At 33.8% G+C, this 20,329-nt stretch overlaps 1 protein-coding gene across 2 annotated transcripts in view; it reads right to left on the bottom strand.

Moving 5' to 3' along the window:
- Positions 1-7,003: 7,003 nt before the first annotated feature.
- NXPH1 (neurexophilin 1) overlaps positions 7,004-20,329 on the bottom strand; it is a 325,199-nt gene continuing 311,873 nt past the window's right edge. For both annotated transcript variants that reach the window (XM_003921250.4, XM_074379506.1), the window contains one exon: positions 7,004-19,587. In XM_003921250.4, coding sequence (XP_003921299.1) covers positions 18,826-19,587 — 762 coding nt within the window. In that variant the 3' untranslated portion in view covers positions 7,004-18,825. The remainder of the gene's footprint in view (positions 19,588-20,329) is intronic.

Genomic DNA, 20,329 nt, shown 5'->3' with positions numbered 1-20,329 from the left:
TCAAAAATGCATACTAACTACCTTTTCTCCCTCCCAGAGGACATGAATCCTAAATGAGATGTTTCCTGCCTGCAGAAGAGCCATGGAAACAGAGAGATATTTGAAGCCATAAATATGCTTTGGGGTGACGGTTTACAGGATTTACTTGCACATAAATCATCTCAGAAACAGACCTAAATCCCATGCATTTCCATACAATTTTCAACTACTAGTAAACAACAATCCTGAACAAAAATACTCTTTTAAAAAAATGAAAAGACCCAAAACAGTAGAATCCTTTACCATAAGCTGATACACAAAGTTTGTTTAAAAATAAAATTTTTTCCTCTACACTAAATATTGCACTAGCATAGCTTCAGCTGAAGATGATCAACCCATAAAATGCCATGCAAATGAGTAGAAGATGAAGCTCCTGTGAGTATAGTCCTTAGCATAAAAAATAAAATCACGTTTATATGTTGCATTCCCAATTTATCACTTTCCTTTTTTACAAGAAACAGCTTTTCAAAAATCAGGATTAGGGTCATATTTATTTTCTTAACAATCGTGTGTAGAATACTTTTAAGCTAATAGTTAGTGAAAACATGTATCAATAAGCCCTTTATCTTCAAATATCAAATGAAAAGAAAGTTTTCTAACATAAGAAAGCAAGAAATTCTTCTGTTCATATTATATTAGACCTTTTCTAGAAAACTTGATACTCAGCATTTTATCTCAAAGTCGGAGAAATAAACCAGGTTCAAGGTAAAAGAAAAAAAAGTTTGGCACAAAAAACTGTAATTCAATCCTTTTTGCATTTCTCCAAATTAACTCATCAATTCAGTAAGAGAAAATATGTCTAAAACATTTATCTTGAATAATTTCAGCTCTCTTTCATTATTACTATATTAAATGCTTGTTATTTTTTGTTTCCCTTTTTAATGGACTGCATTGGCCTCCTATGTAGACAGACTTCACATTGTATTTAATGAAAAATAACATCAAAATGGAAAGGCTGACAGAATAGAAGGCAGAAGACTCAGGTTTCACTCGAGCTTTCTAGTCCTCTGTCTTAAATCCATGATGTAGCGTAACATTTTGATTCTTTTCATCTCTCATATTCTGATTTTAATGCCAACCTGAGAAGATAGCTTTGAAAACAAAATAAAATATCATGCATTAAAGAATTTTCAAAAAAAATAGATCCGATCAATTAGTCTGTTAATGAAAGGACAGTAGTCAAATAAGTATTTAAAATTCTAGGTCATTCACTGTTTATATTCAAATTTAAATGTTTTAAGAAATCCCATAGTCAAAAAAATTTTTGCAATCTAACCATCTGACAAAGACCTAATATCCAGAATCTACAACGAACTAAAGAAGATTTACAAGAAAAAAACAAACCCATTCAAAAGTGGGTGAAAAATAGGAAGAGACTTTTCAAAAGAAGACATTTACAAGGCCAACAAACATATGAAAAAATGTTAATGGTCATCAGAAAAATGCGCATCTAAACCACATTGAGATACCATCTCACACCAGTTAGAATCGCCATGATCAAAAAAATCAGGAGACAACAGATGGTGGAGAGGATGTGGAGAAAAAGGAACACTTTTACACTGTTGGTGGGAGTGTAAATTAGTTCAGACATTGTGGAAGACAGGATGGCCATTCCTCGAGCATCTAGAAATAGAAATATCATTTGACCCAGCAATCCCATTACTGGGTATATAACCAAAGGATTATAAATCATTCTATTATAAAGAAACATGTACATGTATGTTCATTGTGGCACTGTTTACAATAGCAAAGATCTGGAAGAACACAAATGCCCACTGATGATAGACTGGACAAAGAAAATATGGCACATATACACCATGGAATAATATGCAACCATAAAAAATGATGAGTTCATGTTCTTTGCAAAGACATGGATGAATCTGGAAACCATCAATCTCAGCAAACTGACACAAGAACAGAAAACCAAATACCACATGTTCTCACTCATAGGTGCGTGTTAAACAAGGAGAACACATGGACACAGGGAGGGGAGTATCACACTGGGGTCTGTTGAGAAGGGGCTAAGGGAGGGACAATGGGGGATGGGTCAGTTGGGGAGCGATAACGTGGGGAGAAATGCCAGATATAGGTGACGTGGGGATGGAGGCAGCAAACCACCTTGCCATATGTGTACCTATGCAACAATCCTGCATGATCTGCACATGTACCCCAGAACCTAAAGTACAAATTTAAAAAAAAATCATACTCTGGGACCTTCAAAGCTTTACTAGCTCAATATTTTTCCAACTAATGTGATGATGCCATTTTTCAAATATAAGCATCTTGCTGCTTAGATATTTTATAGAGCAAAAATTTGGAAGATGATGTAGACTACATTACATTTAAAAGTATAGTGACACTGTTAAAGCTAATTTGGAGCAAAGTTAAATTTTAGTTAAGTTTGTTATTACAGCTGTGTTTTACACTTATTGTTTAGGATAAAGGTGATGCCCAAAATGTAAGTACCAAACTTTAAACAAATAGAAAATTCTTATTTAAGGTATATTATGATGCTATAATTCTCTATATTTTTAACATTATGATTAGTTAAAAATAATGGATTTTCTTCGTTTTGTCCTAAATTACCCCATATTTTTTAATAGGAAAAAACTAGATTAACTTTTTCTATACTTTTTTCTAATATTTTAACATACTTTCTAAAAAATAGAAATATCCCTCCCCTGCCACCTCTCCAACACAAATTGTGGTATTTATGAAGAAGAATGCGTTCTATACACACTCCTGACCTCTCTCTACTCCTTCACTGTCTCTGCCACTTGGGAACACAATGGTATATCTGACAAATTTGAGGAGTATAACTGTGCATGTACTCAGCTCACCCAGAACAAGCTGGCCCTCAAAAGTAGAAATTCCTCTCACCTTGCTCCATTTTCCATGGGAAGGCGATCCACATGGGAAAGTTTATTTCCCCAACCTTTGGGTATGTCAGCCCAGTTCTTGGGTGTGGATATAGACCCATTCAGCATATCTTCATGCAGAGTCTCTATCAACAAGAGAGTTGGTATTTTGGCCTGCAAATTTATTCTTTATCTGTCATATTGTGTAGAATGGAGAAAAAAAATGTTGCTATTGTTAGGGACTCTCTTTTCAATTCCAACAATCTATCTCACACATTCTTATCAAAATCCTTAGGAAAAAAGAATACTCAAAACTATCTACTTGCTTCACAGAACATGCCTATTGGTGAGATATTCTCAGTGGAAAATGTTAGCTTCACACTGCTCTTATATTTTCAAGTTGAGCATTCAAAGTGCTTTGGACTAATTAAGAAAATTGTGAAAAATACGTGTCAGCAAAGCACTCATACAATCATTTTTCTCTATACAAACAGCATCAGTCTGGGTCCCCTAAATTATTTGTTATTCATCTTATTATGAAACTTAGATCCTTTACTTAAGTTGCACAGTTGATGTTATGGCTTTCAGATAATTCTTAGCCTATTTTTATTCTGTGTCCAATTACATGTGTAAATATTACCTCTGCTTACCTACAGTTATTAAAGCCCTTTTATTGCCTGTCCTTCCCAGTCTCACTTACCTACCTTTCAAATAAATTACTTGCATTCGAACTAGAGGGAGCACCTAAACCATAATGCACTTCATTCTATCTAGAGGCAAGATACTTTATTTCTTCATCTGGTTCACCAAAGCAATTTATCTTTCATATCATATCATGCTGATATGATATGGTATAATATAACTATATTTATCACGAGATAGAAATTGTTTTTACCCCTACCATGTGTAATTTCTTAAAAAAAAAAAGTTTGGTGTTTTCACCACCTATTATGATGTCTAGAGCATTGTAGGGGCTGAATAATGGCATAATTTTCTTACAAAAATGACTGCAATAAATAAAGAGCCTCATATTTAAAATATTATTTGATTTTCTCAATTCTAATACCAACAGAGTAAGAAATCAGCAATGTGCAGAAAAAGACAGATACACTTGGGTAGGGTAAAGCTAAGCAGTCGTTGAAAAATGAAATATTCGGAAGAAATTATAGCCATGTATTAGTCTTGTCAGTTAAATATGTCATTTATCATAAAGTAGTTGTTTTATGTGAAAATCCATATGCTTTCTAAAATGTCTTCCTATGCAATTTATTCACTCAAAATTTAAAAATTACTAAAAATAGTTTACCTGGTTTTCATAGCATTAAGGATATCTGTATTGTTTCACACATTATACCCTACTAATGTCAAAATATGCTATGTGCACATTCTTTATCTTACAAAAAGGCAAATCTCTTTTTTCACTTAAAGGTGTGAATAAGTTAAATGTAAAAAGATTTGAGTACACTACAAAAACATTAATCAACATTAGTCTATTCTTAAATGCCTATACTATAGGCATATAGGCATCTACATATATAGGCAGATGCTAGAAGTAAATAGTCACCTTGACCCTCAATTTACAACTGCAGCTATGTCAAACCTCTGCCATTGTTTTCAGTACTTGGTTAGATATTTAATCATGACCCCATAATTCAGAATAAGGGTATAACTAAGAAGTAAGTGCATTTTAAAATGTTAGCATGCAAATGCTACTATACAATATTAATGTATCTAGGTCATCAGAGTTAAATATTTAATGTACATTATCTGAAAATATTTGTATCATCTTCAAATATGAATAACATTAGAGTTCTTTTCTTAAATTTCTTTGTATACTTTACCAACAAAAAATAAAATATATACTCAGAGATCTATTAGCATATTTTGTAGACAAGGAAAAAATTAATACCAAAACTTCTGTTTCATTATGTCCAAAAATTAAGACCAAAATGAAAGCATAAAAGGAGCACCTAGTTTGGAATCAGACTCAAAGTCCACTCTGTTAACCTCTGTGAATCTGTTTCACCATCAGTAAAACATGAGTGATTGCATCTATGGCTCTCACAGGTTTACTCTCTAGGATCGAAGGAGGGAATATGTAAAGTGCCAAGGATAGTAACTGGGACCTAATGTGTTTTCAATACATGTTTCTACCTTTTCCATTCAGTTATCAAATTGGAAACTGATCACTCATCTATGCTATATAAGTACTTCTGTAGGACACTTGCAGAGGGTAGAGGAATAAGGTAAATGCATCTGCCATTGAGTCTACTGATCAGAATATACCAACTCATCTTGCCAGTCAGTCCTGGTATTATATTTTTATCCTGTCTAATCTGAATCTTTAAAAACAAGTTTAAATTACTTTATTTTATAATAGACATGACCCTTTCTAGATTAATATACATCATCAATTCCCAGCTCCAAAGAACATAAAACTCAAGCAAAGCCCACATTTCATAGATTAACACAGAAACGGAAACTTAGTAGGATAAATATCTCTTAACATTTTTAAACATTTGCAGATAATTATTTGATTTTCTATATAATGAAAACGTCAGAATAAAGGTGAAGTATAAAGATGACTTTTTTATAAATGGATATTCTACAAAGAAAAAAACTCAGATTAGCCTCATATTTTTCTGATACATCAACTGGAACCAGAAATGTAATTTCTGAAGACATGATGAGGCAACCCTCTGAAGCAGAAGCAATTCATGAAGAAACTGAAAGCTAAAGCCTATCTGCTGACAGCACTCTCAAAAGCTTGGGCTAGAAGTCTTTTATTGAAGATGTGTATGAGTGACACACCACAGTGTCCACTATACCCAACTGCCTATAAGAAACACATTGTAAAAATAAAGGCATGGGTAGGTAAATAGTAAAAGCATTTTTTTAGGTCCACTATGAAAATACTAACAAATAAACATGGACTGGCTATATAATATTTTAAAATTATATATTTAAGATTGAGAAATATTACCAAGAGTAAAGAAGAACATAAAAAGTCTTAATTTGTCAACAGAATGTAACATTCTACATGTGTATATGCCCAAAATAGTTTAAAACTACATGAAGAAAAAGTGTCAGAAATAAGTGAGGAAATAATAAAACTAATACGGATAATGTCAGATTGTAATACTCTTACTTTGGTAATGAAAAATTAAGTATGCACAAAATATGTAAGACTATAGAATAGCTAAGCATTATTAGCCAACTTTACATAATTGACATTACACTACTCCATAACAAACAACAGGAGGACACACATTCTTTTCAAGGGCACATTAACAAGCCATCCACTAAAATAGACAGCCCATATGCTAACCCATAAAAGAAATCTCAGGAAATCTAGAGAGACAAGTCACCTAGAGTGTATTCTTTAACCACAATAAGGTTAAAGTAAATATCAATAACAATACCACATCTGAAAAATCCACAAATATTTGAAAATGAAACAACATTTTTCTAAAGATAAAATGCGTCAAAAATATCATAATGAAACCAGAAAATATATTGAAATGAAGAAAAATGAAATCATAATATAGCAAAATGTATACATAGAAATCAATGGAACCAAGTGGTGTGCAAAAGTAGACTCCATATATATGTTTAATCGTTTTTTTACAATGTTGTCAACATAATTCAGTGAGGAAAAGACAGTCCTGTCAACAAATAGTGTTGCTGGAAAAAAACTATGTTCATTTGAAAAAAACCTCACAGTTCACACAAAGCTACCTTTAAGTACATCATAGATGAAACCAAAGAATCTAGAACTCTAAAATTTCTGGACAAAATAAAGAGCAGGCAAAGATTTCTTAGATAGGACATCAAGAGCACAATAACTTAAATAATGACAAATTGAACTCTGTTCTTCAAAAAACACTATAGAGAAATTATTTGCAATAAATTTATGTAATAAAGGACTGTTATCCAGAATATATAAAGTCTACAACTCAATCTTAACATTTTAAAGTCAATAACTTTAATATTATTGAGTTTAACAGACACTTCACAAATGGAAAATCTATAAATTGCCATTAAACATCTGAAAGATACCTAGCATCTCCAATAAAGAGTAAAATACAAATTAAAATCATAATGAGACCCTATTCCATACACATTAAAATGGCTAAGATTTTAAAAGACTGACAGTGTCTACTGTTGGGAAAGCCCTGGGGAGACTGTAACTCACATAGTCCGTTGGTGGGAATATAAAATGTATAAAACCACTTTGTAAACCAGTTTAACAAAAATTAAAGGTAAATATACCCTATTAAACAACCCAGAATTCCCTTTTTAGGTATTTAACCGAAAGAAATGAAACATAGGTCCACACAAAGGCTTGTTGACAAACATTCAAAGCAGTTTTATTCATAATAGCCCAAAACTGGAAGCAACCCAAATGTCTATCAACAAACAAATGAATACACAAATTGTTGCATTTCTATGCAATGGAGTATTACTCAGCAATAAGTAAAACCTATTGATTCATAAAACACATAATGAATCTCAAAAAGATAATGCAGAGTTAAGGAAGCCAGAAAAAAAGAGTATATATGCCATGATTTCTTCTATATAAAATTCTAGAATAAGAAAAACTAATCAATAATGAAGGAGGACTATTGGGGGTCATGGGGGTTGACTACAAAGGGGCATGAGGGAATGTTTTAGGAAGATAGAGATGTTCCATATCTTGATTATAATGAAGGAAATTACATCGTTGTATACAAATTTATTGAACTGTACAACTAAAATGATAGTACTTTATTGTGTGTAAATTATGCCTCCATAAATATGATTTTTAAAATCTACATTCACACAAGATGTCATTTTATATGTATGATTGAGAGCAAATACCATGATCAAATACTCTTAATGTGCATTCCCTTAGAAACATTTCCTGAGACAAAAATTTGAATGAAAGTAATTTATATTAAAGGTGATTATATGTGGCATCAATAATGTACTGAAGATGTGAAACAGAAAAGAAGAAGAAATTCAGTAAAGTGTGTTAGTACTGTGGGGCTTGGTGAATTCATATACAATACCCACATCAAAATATCTCTCTTGAGATTATTGGTTGAGGACTTCTCTGGTAACATGTGGAAGAAGCCAGTTCTTGAGTACCAAAGAACACTATTTCCTGAATGCTTCTGTCCTGCTGTGCAGTTAGCTGAGCAGGCTCCAGTGGACAAAGGAAGCCTTCAGGAGAAGAAGTCCAGGTGCTGGCAGTTGGAAATTGAACTAATGTGGACTGCAGTGGTGAAGAGAGTAGTGACATAGGACAGTGTCAGTGTCTGCTACAGCAGTGCTGGAAGAGAACACTACACAACTTAAAGTTCATTGCTGACTCAGGAATTTTAGACATATACATATTAGAGTTAGAGACAACCTTGTATCCTTTATACATTTATTTTCATTTTGTTTTCAAGACTAACACACCTTTTAGATTATAAAGATGTAAGTCAAAACAAGCTGACCACAAATTCGAAAGTCAAGTTTATGCCATTCAAAGATGCTGGAAATAGTTGATATCTTTGAATGTTATCAAATTAAATCACACCATTGGAAAAAGGAGAAAAAAGAGAAATACATTTTTAAAATGTTTCAATTATTCATTCCTGCAGTGATCTTTATTTGACATTGATAACAACATCATCCCCAGGATCCCTTATGAGCAGAAATATATTTAGGGAACATATACTATTTAAGACACTTAACTTTTATAACTACCAAACTATTATTCTACAACAAAACACTGAATGCTATCCCAGAGGCCTATAAATATTAATGTCAATTTCCACATATGAAATTGTGGAACAAACAAAAACAAACTTGTATTATTTTGTTTTGTTTTTAAACAATAATATGAGAAGAGTCAGCATCAACTGACAACTATAGCTGACTATTCAACCACCACATACATGTACATTTCTAAGTAAATATCAGTTCTACATATGTAATCTTCAAGCACAATATTTTTGAATCAATTGTCCCACTAAAGTACATCAATATGAATTAAATGTAGTATCCAGTGTACAATGGCATACCCAATTACATAATTAATTTTTTTCTAGACAGATTATTAAACCTTTCCATTTTGTGGTTTATAGCTTATTTCATGGTTTTCAGTTTAATGTCACATTTCAGGGAAACATGAGTTCAAGTCCAATGTTAGTGCTCACAGATTTTGAAAAGGTTTTATAGATTCACAAGTAATTGTCGTGACAACATCTGATTTTAAAGTATGCCACAAATATGTTTACAGACATTTTAGGAAGAAGTAATATTCTAAGTTATTGTTTTGTTTATTGAACTTTTATTCAGAAGTTTGAAAATTTAAAGATAACTTCAGCTGCATCAAAAATAATTTTTTAAATTGTAGATGGTTAAGTACAAAACAGATACTTTTTAAGTAATCTTCCAAAAATCTTTCAAAATTCTCCTTTATTAATATAGCTAATTAGCTAGTAGCTTCAGTCCCACAAATCATTTTGTTACTCCTTTATCATTTCATTTTGTTGTTACATTTTTTTTTTACATTTAAAAACACTTTTGCAAATATGTTGGAAAATCGAATCTCTTTTTTAAGTAAAAGGAATAAATGCACAATTTGGGGAGTTTCATGGTCTCCATAAAAGCCAACTTCAGAATCTCTGACTTATTGGCAGATTATATGTAGGTATACTTAGATATGAATAAGAAATAATGATTTAAAATGGAACATAAAGAAATTTACATGTTATTTTATTTACTTGTTCCTTTTAATTTACATAATAAATTTTCTCTCAAATTTTCAACACTGGATCAATATAAAACAAGTTTTATACCTGTTGAATGGGTTGTTCATGTATTTTTAAATAGTAACATCTCAAGAAAATAACTATGTAAATCTCATAGTGCTTTTAAGAGTAAGTGACAATCAGAATGGACTCAAAGGAGATATAGAGTATTCAAAATGTAAAATTAAATTATTTCCCTTCTATGGATTTCAAAGGGACAGATCAAGTGTACTAGAAGAGAGAACACAGGGGCACGCACATCTGTAACTTTCTCCTAACATCAAAGCAGATTTTTAAATGTTTGCTTTTATAAAGCATCTTTCTTTATTTGTAACCTGAATGTAAAAAATAAATAAGGCATCAATTAATGTCTCTCTTTTACACAACACTACCAAATCAGCCAGTTAATCCTAGGCTCCACTTTTGTACTATATGGAGGATCTAATCATTCCTCACTGCCAACACTACTACCCCCATGGTCTAAATCTAAGCCTTCACCATCTCTCATCTGTGTATTATGCTAGCTTCACATCTAGCCTCACTGCAGCCACCCTTCCCACTTACAATCCGTTTTCCAGAGTGCAGAGTGGTCCATAAAGTAAGGCAGGTAATAGCACTAGTTCTGAAGATTTATTTCACATTCACAAGTAAAGCCAATATTCTGCTCCCTTTCTTAGCTAATTTTCTAAGATTCTCTTCAGTGTTCACTCCACTCCAGCTACACTGGTCCTTTTGCCTTTCACCAAAAGCACACCCAGTAAGCCGCTGCCTCAGACATTTACAATTGGTATGCTATGTCTTATAGAATGCTTTTGTACTAGATATCCTTATGACTAGCTCCCTCACTTCCTTCAAATGTTACCACAGAATACAAGATCCACCTTTCCAAACCATCAGTTAAAAAAAAAAAAGAAACTAATAAACCCCTACCTCATACCTCTCTTTTGTCTTCCTAACACTCATTACCACCAGATGTACTGTTTTTTTTAGTGAGTGCTGTCTTGTCTCACTAGATTCTGAGCTCCATGCAGTCAGGGACTTTGTCTATATTGGTAACTGCTATATTTTCAGTACCTAAACTGGTGTATAACGCGTGTAGACATTCAGTAAATATGTCAAGTGAATACATGAATACTAAGAAGGTCATACAAATGGCTTGGTTCTGTCTCCTTCTTGGCCTCCTTTATGTCGTATTTCAGAGGCCTCGGCAGTGGCAATTAACTATGGCAGTGTATATTTTTGAGTACAATCTCACAAATACCTGATGAAAATAAAACAAAAATCCTGTGATCCAAACAAAGAAAATGAAATTTACCAGGCATTAGAAATTTACCAGGCAATGGAAATTTTACCATGTCTGGAAATTCTGGAATCTGGATCATATGTGTAGACCATGACCCTAATATAGAAACATGATTTTATAGTTGTACAAGTAGGCCCTCTCAGAGAGAGTGGAGAAAGTATAATTCGGTGTGATGGAAGAGTGTTAGATGTGTAGCTGATGAGTGAGATTGGGTCTTATTCCCAGTGCAATGCATCTCCCATAGCACAGGTGTGTAAGATTTCCTAAAATTTCTGTGTCTTTTAGTATGTCAATGCTTGAAACTAAGATCTACACTTATCCACAAAGTGTAAAAATTCCATTCTTGAAGGGGAAGGGGGGAAGAATTTTGAAGGCGTGATTAGCAAACATATTTACCCTCAACCATCTCTTTCATGCTTCTATAATTGTCCTTTGAAATTAAAACCATTATTTATGAAAATCATTTAAGCCAATATTAAAATGTTGAATTTCTATTAGATGGAAAGCATCATATAAATGTTGCAAAATCATCTCTACATTTTAATAAACTGCATTGTCCTTCGATATAGGTATCTCTATATTAAAATCTCACTGTTTCACTGTGTGCTAGCATTGTACTTTTCCCAAAATATATATCATCAAATTCCATCAAATGATAAAATAACATCTATTTCACGTTAGTCACATAATCAACTGTGAAAAAAGTAATTTTACCTTTCTGTAGCTTAACTTTTTGTCTTAAACTCAAATTCTACAACATGGAAAACACAAAATCTCAGCCAGTCGAAGCTATTTTCAACGTATCTAGAGATGATTAGAACCTGTTCCAAAGGTTACATACAACTCTCACAGGGTATACATAATGCTATGGTGTTGGCAGAAGCTAGCACCCAATTCTTAGTCACCATCAGCCCACACTGGCCTCCCAGAAACTCACATCCCATCTAGTCAGCAGTAGTCAGGTCTGGTAGATGATAGTTCCTATATACTACTTGTTCCAATCTCAGGGCCTTTTTGGTACTCGGGGCTCTGTCAAGTTTATGCCACTCTGCTACAACAGAAAACTTCCTGCTGTTCTCATGAGACTTTTGACACCCCTTTCCCAATGGTCTAGCTGCTCCATACAGCCATCTCAGCTCTGCTGCAAGGCTTACTGTTTCCTCCCATTCCACTCCAGAAGCAAGTATCCCTCTGCTGTCGGATCCCGAAGCCCCAAAAACTCAAGGCTCTTTCGCATGGCCACCGCAGCATTTATAACCTTGCTTCCACCAGAATTCCTTTTCTTCACAGTGTGAATGAGAAACACCTATTCTGAGTTGGTGAAATGAGTGAGGAGAAACTGGCTCTGCATGACCTTAACTTTTTCCAAGTAACTCCATTAGATATGATACAGAATTTACATCCTTGTGCTTGAAGACATTTCTTTTGATATACATAACACAAGTTGAAAGAAAACAAAGCAACAGACAGAGAAACGTTTTATGTCAAGACCATTAGCTCTAGCAAATTTTCAGAATAAATTTACCAAGAATTTCCAGTGTTCTTATTTGGTTTTTGGCTCTAATATAGCAGAGGCTTGGATGTGGAAAGTTGTAGTTGTCTAATTTGGGGGAAGCCCACATGGCACAAAGAGGTGAATGTGTATACAGGAAATGGGGGCACATACTGCGGAAGTCCCCATGAAAAATAACTGCATGAATAATACCTCACAAGTACCTGATGAAAAGAAACAAAAATCCTATGAACCAAAGACAACAAATATCATTTTAAGGTCAACTAAACTTCTAGTGTTTTGAAATTTGTAGAGAGTGAAATAGTTTAGACTTGAATGTGTTTCATTTTAATAAAATTTACTTTTTTCTAAAATTAGTGGAAAAATAAGGTGACTAGGTTCGGTTAATGAAAAAGAGTTCATATGTTGAGTTCATAGATTATTTATAACATGCTACAATTTGACCATGATTCTAGTTAACATAATGGAGTATAACTTGCCTTCACACTTATGGTTCTCTTTTTTACATGAGCAAAACATGAATAAGTTTAAAAAATTGAGTATAAGTGTCACTGTCATAATCATAGTACCAGGGCACAGTAGCCAAAAGCATTCTGTGTATTCCAATTCCTGTTTTTGTGTATAGAGCTGGGTTTCTAAGAAACTTGAGAAAGTCAAGTCAGCCAATTGTTACCATTTTGGGTGTGTGTGTGTGTGTGTAAGAATAAGACCTTAAAAGCAAAAAAAAATGAAACATATCAGAAGAGAGGGTTAAGCAATCTTTTCAAGTCTCCTCAACTCACAAGCTTTTTGCAGAAAATACACCCTCATGTGTTTTTGTTTTGACTAAGAATACCCAGTTCAAAGCCTATAGAAGGGGAGAAAGATTTACTATGATATGAAATAAAAACAGTTGAATAAAAGCCACATGAAAATTACCTGAGTCATTTTTAAGGAAAACTTAAGTCACATTGCTGTAAGTTTCCTAAGCATGCAATGAGATTCTGTGAAGGAATCTTGAGTGATACTGAATTACATTATAACTCCATTCATCCCTGACCTGCAACTATCATATGTATCAAACTCAGAAACGACTCTGGCCCAAAATAAACAATTTTATAAAAAGTAGTTTGGGACCAATGCTAGCTACCATAGCAGTGGATTGGCAGAGGCAACTACATTGCATAGCTGGTATCTGCCTGAGAGCGACCAGGGCTGGAATTTGCCACAGGATTGTGAGGGTATCTGAGCAAAGAAGAGAAATAGTGAACAGCCAAAGAAAAGTAAATTAAATGAATTATTTATCTATATTCCATATAATGATACCATGCTTATATTTACATTAAATGTGCTAATTTTGTGTAAAAGATTTTTTCAATGAAATTTGAAATTAGAGTAACAGAGAGGAATAACAGTTTAAAAAGTCAGCTTCTAGAGTCTAGAGACGGTGTTTGACTCCTTATCACTTAAGAGCTGTGCTACTTCAGGCAGGTTACTTCATGTTCCTAAGCATCAGTCTCTTCTTGCAATACAGGCATGAGAGTACCTACCTCACAGAGTCATGATGCTTAGTGAGGGAATAGGTAGAAACTGCTTAGACAGCAAATAGCCCACCCGTATGTGTTCAATAAGTATTAGCCATTATCATGGACTTGTACTTCTTTCTCTTTTGGGCGAGGAGGTAGTAAGAGAGAATAGCAACTTTTTACCTCTGTTAACGTAAGTTGTGAAATATTTTCAACCTACTTAGGAGATGTCACTTGGCCATGCTTTCTACCAAAAACTGCTATAAAATGCAAAACAATTTGATTTTGGTAATAAAACTGGACTTCAGAAAATTCACATGGTAAATCTTGGCAGTAATAGAAACAGTGATAGATGTTTTATTTATTTTTTTTAAAGTACTTATTCGGCAATAGCTGCATTCTGACAATTTTCTTTATTTCTTTAAATTATCACAATCACAAAGGCCAAGTGTACCTTGTGTTTGAGTGGAAGAGTCACATTATATTTGTCCCTTTGAACTCCTAACATAAGATTAGGAAATAAAAAGCCAGAGACTATTGGGTGAGGATGTGAAGAGAGCTGTACGTCTAATTCAGTAGCTAGATTTTTGGGTAACAACGCCTGGCCTCCAATGGCCACAGCTATTCTAGCCACCAACAGAAAGTCTCTAAGTCTTCCACAGCCATTGCATCTAGAAGCTTTACAGTTATCCTGCAAACCATCAGTGATAAAAGGCATATTGTCACTGATGCAGAATAATAAATATAAAGGGACTTTTGGTCAAGCATGGGACAACTGGCTAGCTGCTTGGCACTAGAGCTCTCCTAAATTAAGGCTGTTTCTTAGACCTTGCTCACGGAGCAAATCCTAACTAAAACTCTCTTATTAGGAGTTTTCTGTATTTCCCATCCTAGTAAACAAAAATTATAAATTTGTTAAGTAAAATATTTCTGATATTATTGCATCTAAAACTTAATAATACACTGCAATTTTAAGCTGTTGCTCTTATGTACCCAACCCCAGCAATCATTCTTTGATATGCAGGGAACTCCTGAGAAAAGCCTGACCTTAAAATAAGTTTTTCAGGATTTCATTCAGTCTGTACTCAATTTTTATATTTAATCTATACTCAATTTTGGTTGCCTAGAGATTGAGTAAATGGTCATAATTGTATTCAAATTAATGTTTATTTTTAAATTTTTGAATCCATATACTAACTTGTAATTTATTTGAATAAAAATGTAAAGAATAAATGTAAAATAGGTAAATAGATTGATAGTTGAACAAATAAATACTGGTCTAAAACTGGTGAATCAACCAAGTCTTCCAATGGTTTATAAATACAGCCATTAGAATGTGTTTCAGGCTAAAACTGAGCTTTCAAAGTTGATGGTGGAGATGGACATTGTTTTTCCAAAGAGCTGTTTATTGGTTAGGCTGCTTCTTACATATAAAGCAGTGGGGAAAAAGTGAAAATAAAACACTTTCTCAGGCTTCTCATGATATTTTTAATCTATTCTGTGCAAAAATATGGCTTACAATTTATTGCTGAAATGTAGGAACCTGAAAATTCCCAGTCCACACTTTTAACAAGTATCTCAATTACTTGCAAAGTAGTCAGAATTTTACTACGTGCCATTACCGGGTATGCCCCTTCCACTAATTCAAAGAAATTCTCCTAAGAACCGTGGACCCAAAAATGTCCAACTCAGAACATAACATGACAATTCATTGTTTTTGTTTCATAGATAAACCAGTACTTTGTATCATTTTTCTTCCATGAGGCAAGAAGCTACAATAATTATTATAATAATTTTGATTTTACTAAAATATTTTTGAAATGAACAATATGAGGTGACAAATCCATGTTTGTGTCAGATACTGTCCCTTTCCACCCAGAAGTTTTTTTCTATATTACAGCAAAAGCATGAAATAACATTTGTTTCTAGAGAATGTTATTTTCTTAGTGATTCTTAAATGTTTTTTTCCAAATAACAAATGCATTTTCTAACATAGTTAAAACTTGTCCAGTTTGTTTAAGCAACAAGTTGGTCTAATAGTTTTCCACTGAGCCTTTGAACCTTGATATTGATCATCTTCCTTCACCCATTTCCTTGTCTAAGAAAGGAAGAATATATTGGGTGCGAGTACATTTCTTTGAAAGTTCTGTATCAATCATTTTTCTCCATTACAGATAGAGGTGTTGTTGATACAGAAGTTTGGGATAAGTGTGTACTGGCCCAGAATGAGGGTCCTGAAAGTTTAGATTTTTTTTTAAGATTAAAATGCTTGTTAGAAGTTTGCTACATCTTTCCTCCTTTTGTTTTTCTTGTAAAGAAAAACCTCAGAAAATCATTTCAGTTCTTTAAATATTAGCTGTGTTCTGTGTATTTTTAAAACTGTATAAGCTGCATTTCACTGGGAAGTTAGAGAGCAAGATAGATGGAGACTGAAGCATTTCTTTGTCTCATTTTGAATTTTGGATTACAAAAGGACTGATCAGACCATACAATGAGAGTCTTAGTCCACTAATCAGATGATCCCTTAAAAATACATTTTTCCTTTCTCACTTACTCTCATGTTTGCTAAGAGACAACTAATTCCTAAGTGATCACTTTTAATAAGTAAACTCCAGAATGACAAGATTTATCTACGGCAAGCATGTTCAGTAGCGAGAACTCATTAAGCTCTTATTGCCTGCTGTGCCACAGAGATGCTGCTCTAACATTAGCTTCTAAATTCTGCAGTAAATTAATTAATATAGTGATATAAATGGTCATCTAGATATTTTGGAGCATTTCAAAAAATGGACATTTAACAGAGTAATGGATATTCAATTTGCAGTTGAAGACTCTTGTTAGTCAAATCGGTTGAGTTCTCACTTTAGAACTCTGTGGTTTTGTTTCTCTTGCAGTACTTCTATTATTTTCTACATGAAAACAGACTTATTTCCAAGTACCATGAGGGAAAGATAATAATGAATTCATGTTCTTAATGTGACATATTTTGTTAACCTTTCAAGCACTTCAAAATCCAATTCCCAACTCGCGGCTTTTAAAATTGGTCACCTCACATATTTCTTCATCTGGTTATTTTGCTGAAATTGTGTACAGCAATTTTTTAAATAAAGTTAATGTCCATAAACAATGCAATATAAATAAGTTGATCCAATATGCTACAGGTAAATTGAGCACTGAGGCCCTCCAATGTTATCACAATTTCTTCAGGTGAATTGAGTCATTACAGTATAATCAGAAAAATTCAGCCACAATCTTCAGGCATCTCGACTTTCTTTTAAAGCAAAAATAATGCATTCACTTTCATTCTTCTGCTAAATAAAGACTGGACAGGAAGCAATTCAACTATTTATAATTAATTTAGGAGCCCTCAATTATCTCCTTATGTTCATTGATTTTTGGTATTCTTGAATACCTAGCATGACAGCAAACCAAAAATGTGTGCAATGCTATATGCCACAAATTCCCCAGGCTTCAGATTGAAACTCTGAAGTTGTTTTGACTGGGCAACTAATAGCAGTTGAGATAGTTCTGTACAAATTTAGAGATACGAGATGCAAAGCCATGACTATATTCCAGCACATTCTTCTTGTCAGAACCACTTAAATCACCATCTTACACAAGTACATATTGAAACTCAACTTTAAGTGTTTTATTTTTATGTACATTTCATTTTGTCCAGAAATAAAATATCTAAATACAGACAGACTGTAATGTTTTATATGTATAGTTTTCAACAATACTTGATCTGAATAAATGCTTTGTACATTAGGTTTGTTCTTTTTAATGGATTTCACAGCTACATTGATAAAATGAATTCCTCATATCCTTTTTTCTTAACCAATAACAAGCAGAGACAAGTACAAGTTAATATTAATAAGCAGCTCAAATAACACTTGGTTAAACTATGTACAATACAAACCATTCATACAAATGAAGACTAGGATATTGAATCTGTTACAATATGTGTAGTAAAGATAAGACAGACACTTACAACTTACATGGTGTCTGCCAGGCATTTCCCTTCTTATATAATGATCAGAACTTAATTTAAGCAGGCTTAGCTGGTCTCAACTTCACAAAAGTCCAATGATTGGTGATGAAAGTTGTAATCCCAATGTCTGCCTACATGTAAATTCCAAATGTTTGCTCATCTTTACTGAGAACAGGCCCCTTTCATAGAAAAAAAGAGCCATCTTGGACCACCTTGAATGTGCCTACTGTATGCTGGAAAAAAGTTACTACATTTTGTTGTGTTCATAAAATAAAGAATACTGAGCTCTAAAGACACATTTTTTTTTCCGTTTTAACAAGCAGATACTCCTACAGTAGTATTTACCAGTACAGCTACTCCAAGCAGCAGGAATGCATGAGTGGGGATAATCAATTAGCATGTACTCAAGACTTTAAAGGAGATTTCCATAACAGCGAGTGTTAGAAACATTCTCTGTCTAGTTAATCCTTCTGTTTGATGATAATTGATCCTGAATCATTATGAGTCAGACAATGAAAGCCCTCTCAACAGGAATCATGATAGATGCAAGCTGAAATGTGCATGACAGTGTGTTTGTGTACCTCTATATGTGAGAGCATGTCTTCAAGAGTGACTTCAAAATCTGTGATGATTTACAACTATACTGAGGGATGAAGCTGACTGGGAAGAAATTACATCAGATTGTTTACCACTAGTGTATTTGCAGCCAGTTGACAAGAGCAGCAGTGTAGACACATTCCAGGCAACAGATGTGACCTTCTTCTTTGAGGTAACAGCCCTGTCATATGACCTTTAGTTCCTCAGGCTTCAGTCTCACCCCCATGTTCACCTTCATCCCGAGGGAAAGTAAGGTGTGTCACTGTGGTAGTTGTAGTCAGGGCACACTTTCTGTACCAGTTTATAATCTGTACTATAAAAGGAAATGTAAATACAGATCACCTTAAAGGGCTTGGAGCAGAGCCAGGATACATGACTTTGGGTCTGCTCCTGGTAACAGGTTTTTGAAGGGTCATAGTTGCAGAGTGTGTTCTTGGTAGCCTTGTCAACCTTTTCATATTCAATGCGACAATTAAAAGACTTGGAATCTTTGGCATCAATCACAGTTTGTTGTGCCAAGTCAAATTCCACAATTTTTGTAGGGGGCACCAAGCTGACAGATACATTCCCTTGACCAGTTGAATTATGCCTGAAATAAACACTAAATGTCCCATTGCCATGATCTACAATTTTCCCAGTTATTAACAGGTTCAGCTTCACTGTTTTGATGTTGGAATGAAAATCACCCCATCCAAACATTTTCTTAAACTTGCCCGTTTTAACAATGGGCCTTCTCTTGGCCCTGGGCCTTGGCTCTTGAAGGTCTGTGGAGTTCCTCAGCCAGTCCCAAAGGTCTTGCTCAGAATAAGGTTCTGGGGTATCATATCTCAGGTCCAAATCTGTATCATTCTCTTTGCCATGAAAAGTCTGTGACAGAAGTCGGCTGATAGACAAGTCTTTGCTGCTTTCTGTCCATATGTGCTTTAGTGTGGATTTGCTGCTTCCTGATTTCAGAAGTTCTGACTTTCCACCATTCGTTAAATTGGCACATGTGACCTGAAAACAGAAGGAAAAAAAGGCATTTACATCTCTTCAACTGAGAAGAACACCCAGTGCACAGATCCAAGTTCTGAGTCTCTGAATTAAATAATTATACTTTTTCTAAAAGCACCATAAGTATCTGGCCAACATTTATTTGTGACAAAATACCACTTCTATTTTTGCATAACAATGGAAGAGGGAAAATGTGGGTGAAAAAAACTAAATGTGATCTAAAAATTTATATAAAACCATTGGTTAATGGAAGAAAAGGCCACCCAGCATGAATAAAGCAAATTGAATTTAAATATAAACCAAACTATTTCGTAGTACCAAAATTCAAACACTTTTAAAATCAAACCTTATAAATCATCATGTTCTTTTTCCTATTTCAAAATTATGGTAAGTTTTAGAATGGTATAATTCTCTGAATACAAAGAGGCAAACAGCACACACCAGGGCCTGTTGAGGGGTGGGGAAGTGAGGGAGGGAACTCAGAAGACGGTCACTCGGTGCAGCAGACCACCACGGCATGTATACCTATGCAACAAACCTGCACATTCTGCACATGGATCCCATTTTCTTAAGAAGAAATAACAAACTGTATTATTCTCAGACATATGTCAACTTTAGTTATCCATATTAGTCATATTAGAAAAGTTAGTTTTTCAGAGAGACTATTTTAACTGGTCCAAATAAAATAACATGTTTACTATCACCTATAATAAGAAAAGAATATACTGAATAAGACATAATTTTT

The sequence above is a fragment of the Saimiri boliviensis genome, chromosome 10 (genome assembly GCF_048565385.1).
Source record: "Saimiri boliviensis isolate mSaiBol1 chromosome 10, mSaiBol1.pri, whole genome shotgun sequence".
In the NCBI taxonomy this organism is placed as follows: domain Eukaryota; kingdom Metazoa; phylum Chordata; class Mammalia; order Primates; family Cebidae; genus Saimiri; species Saimiri boliviensis.
The sequence above is the reverse complement of the archived record's forward strand: the minus strand, read 5'-3'. Positions and strand labels throughout refer to the sequence as shown.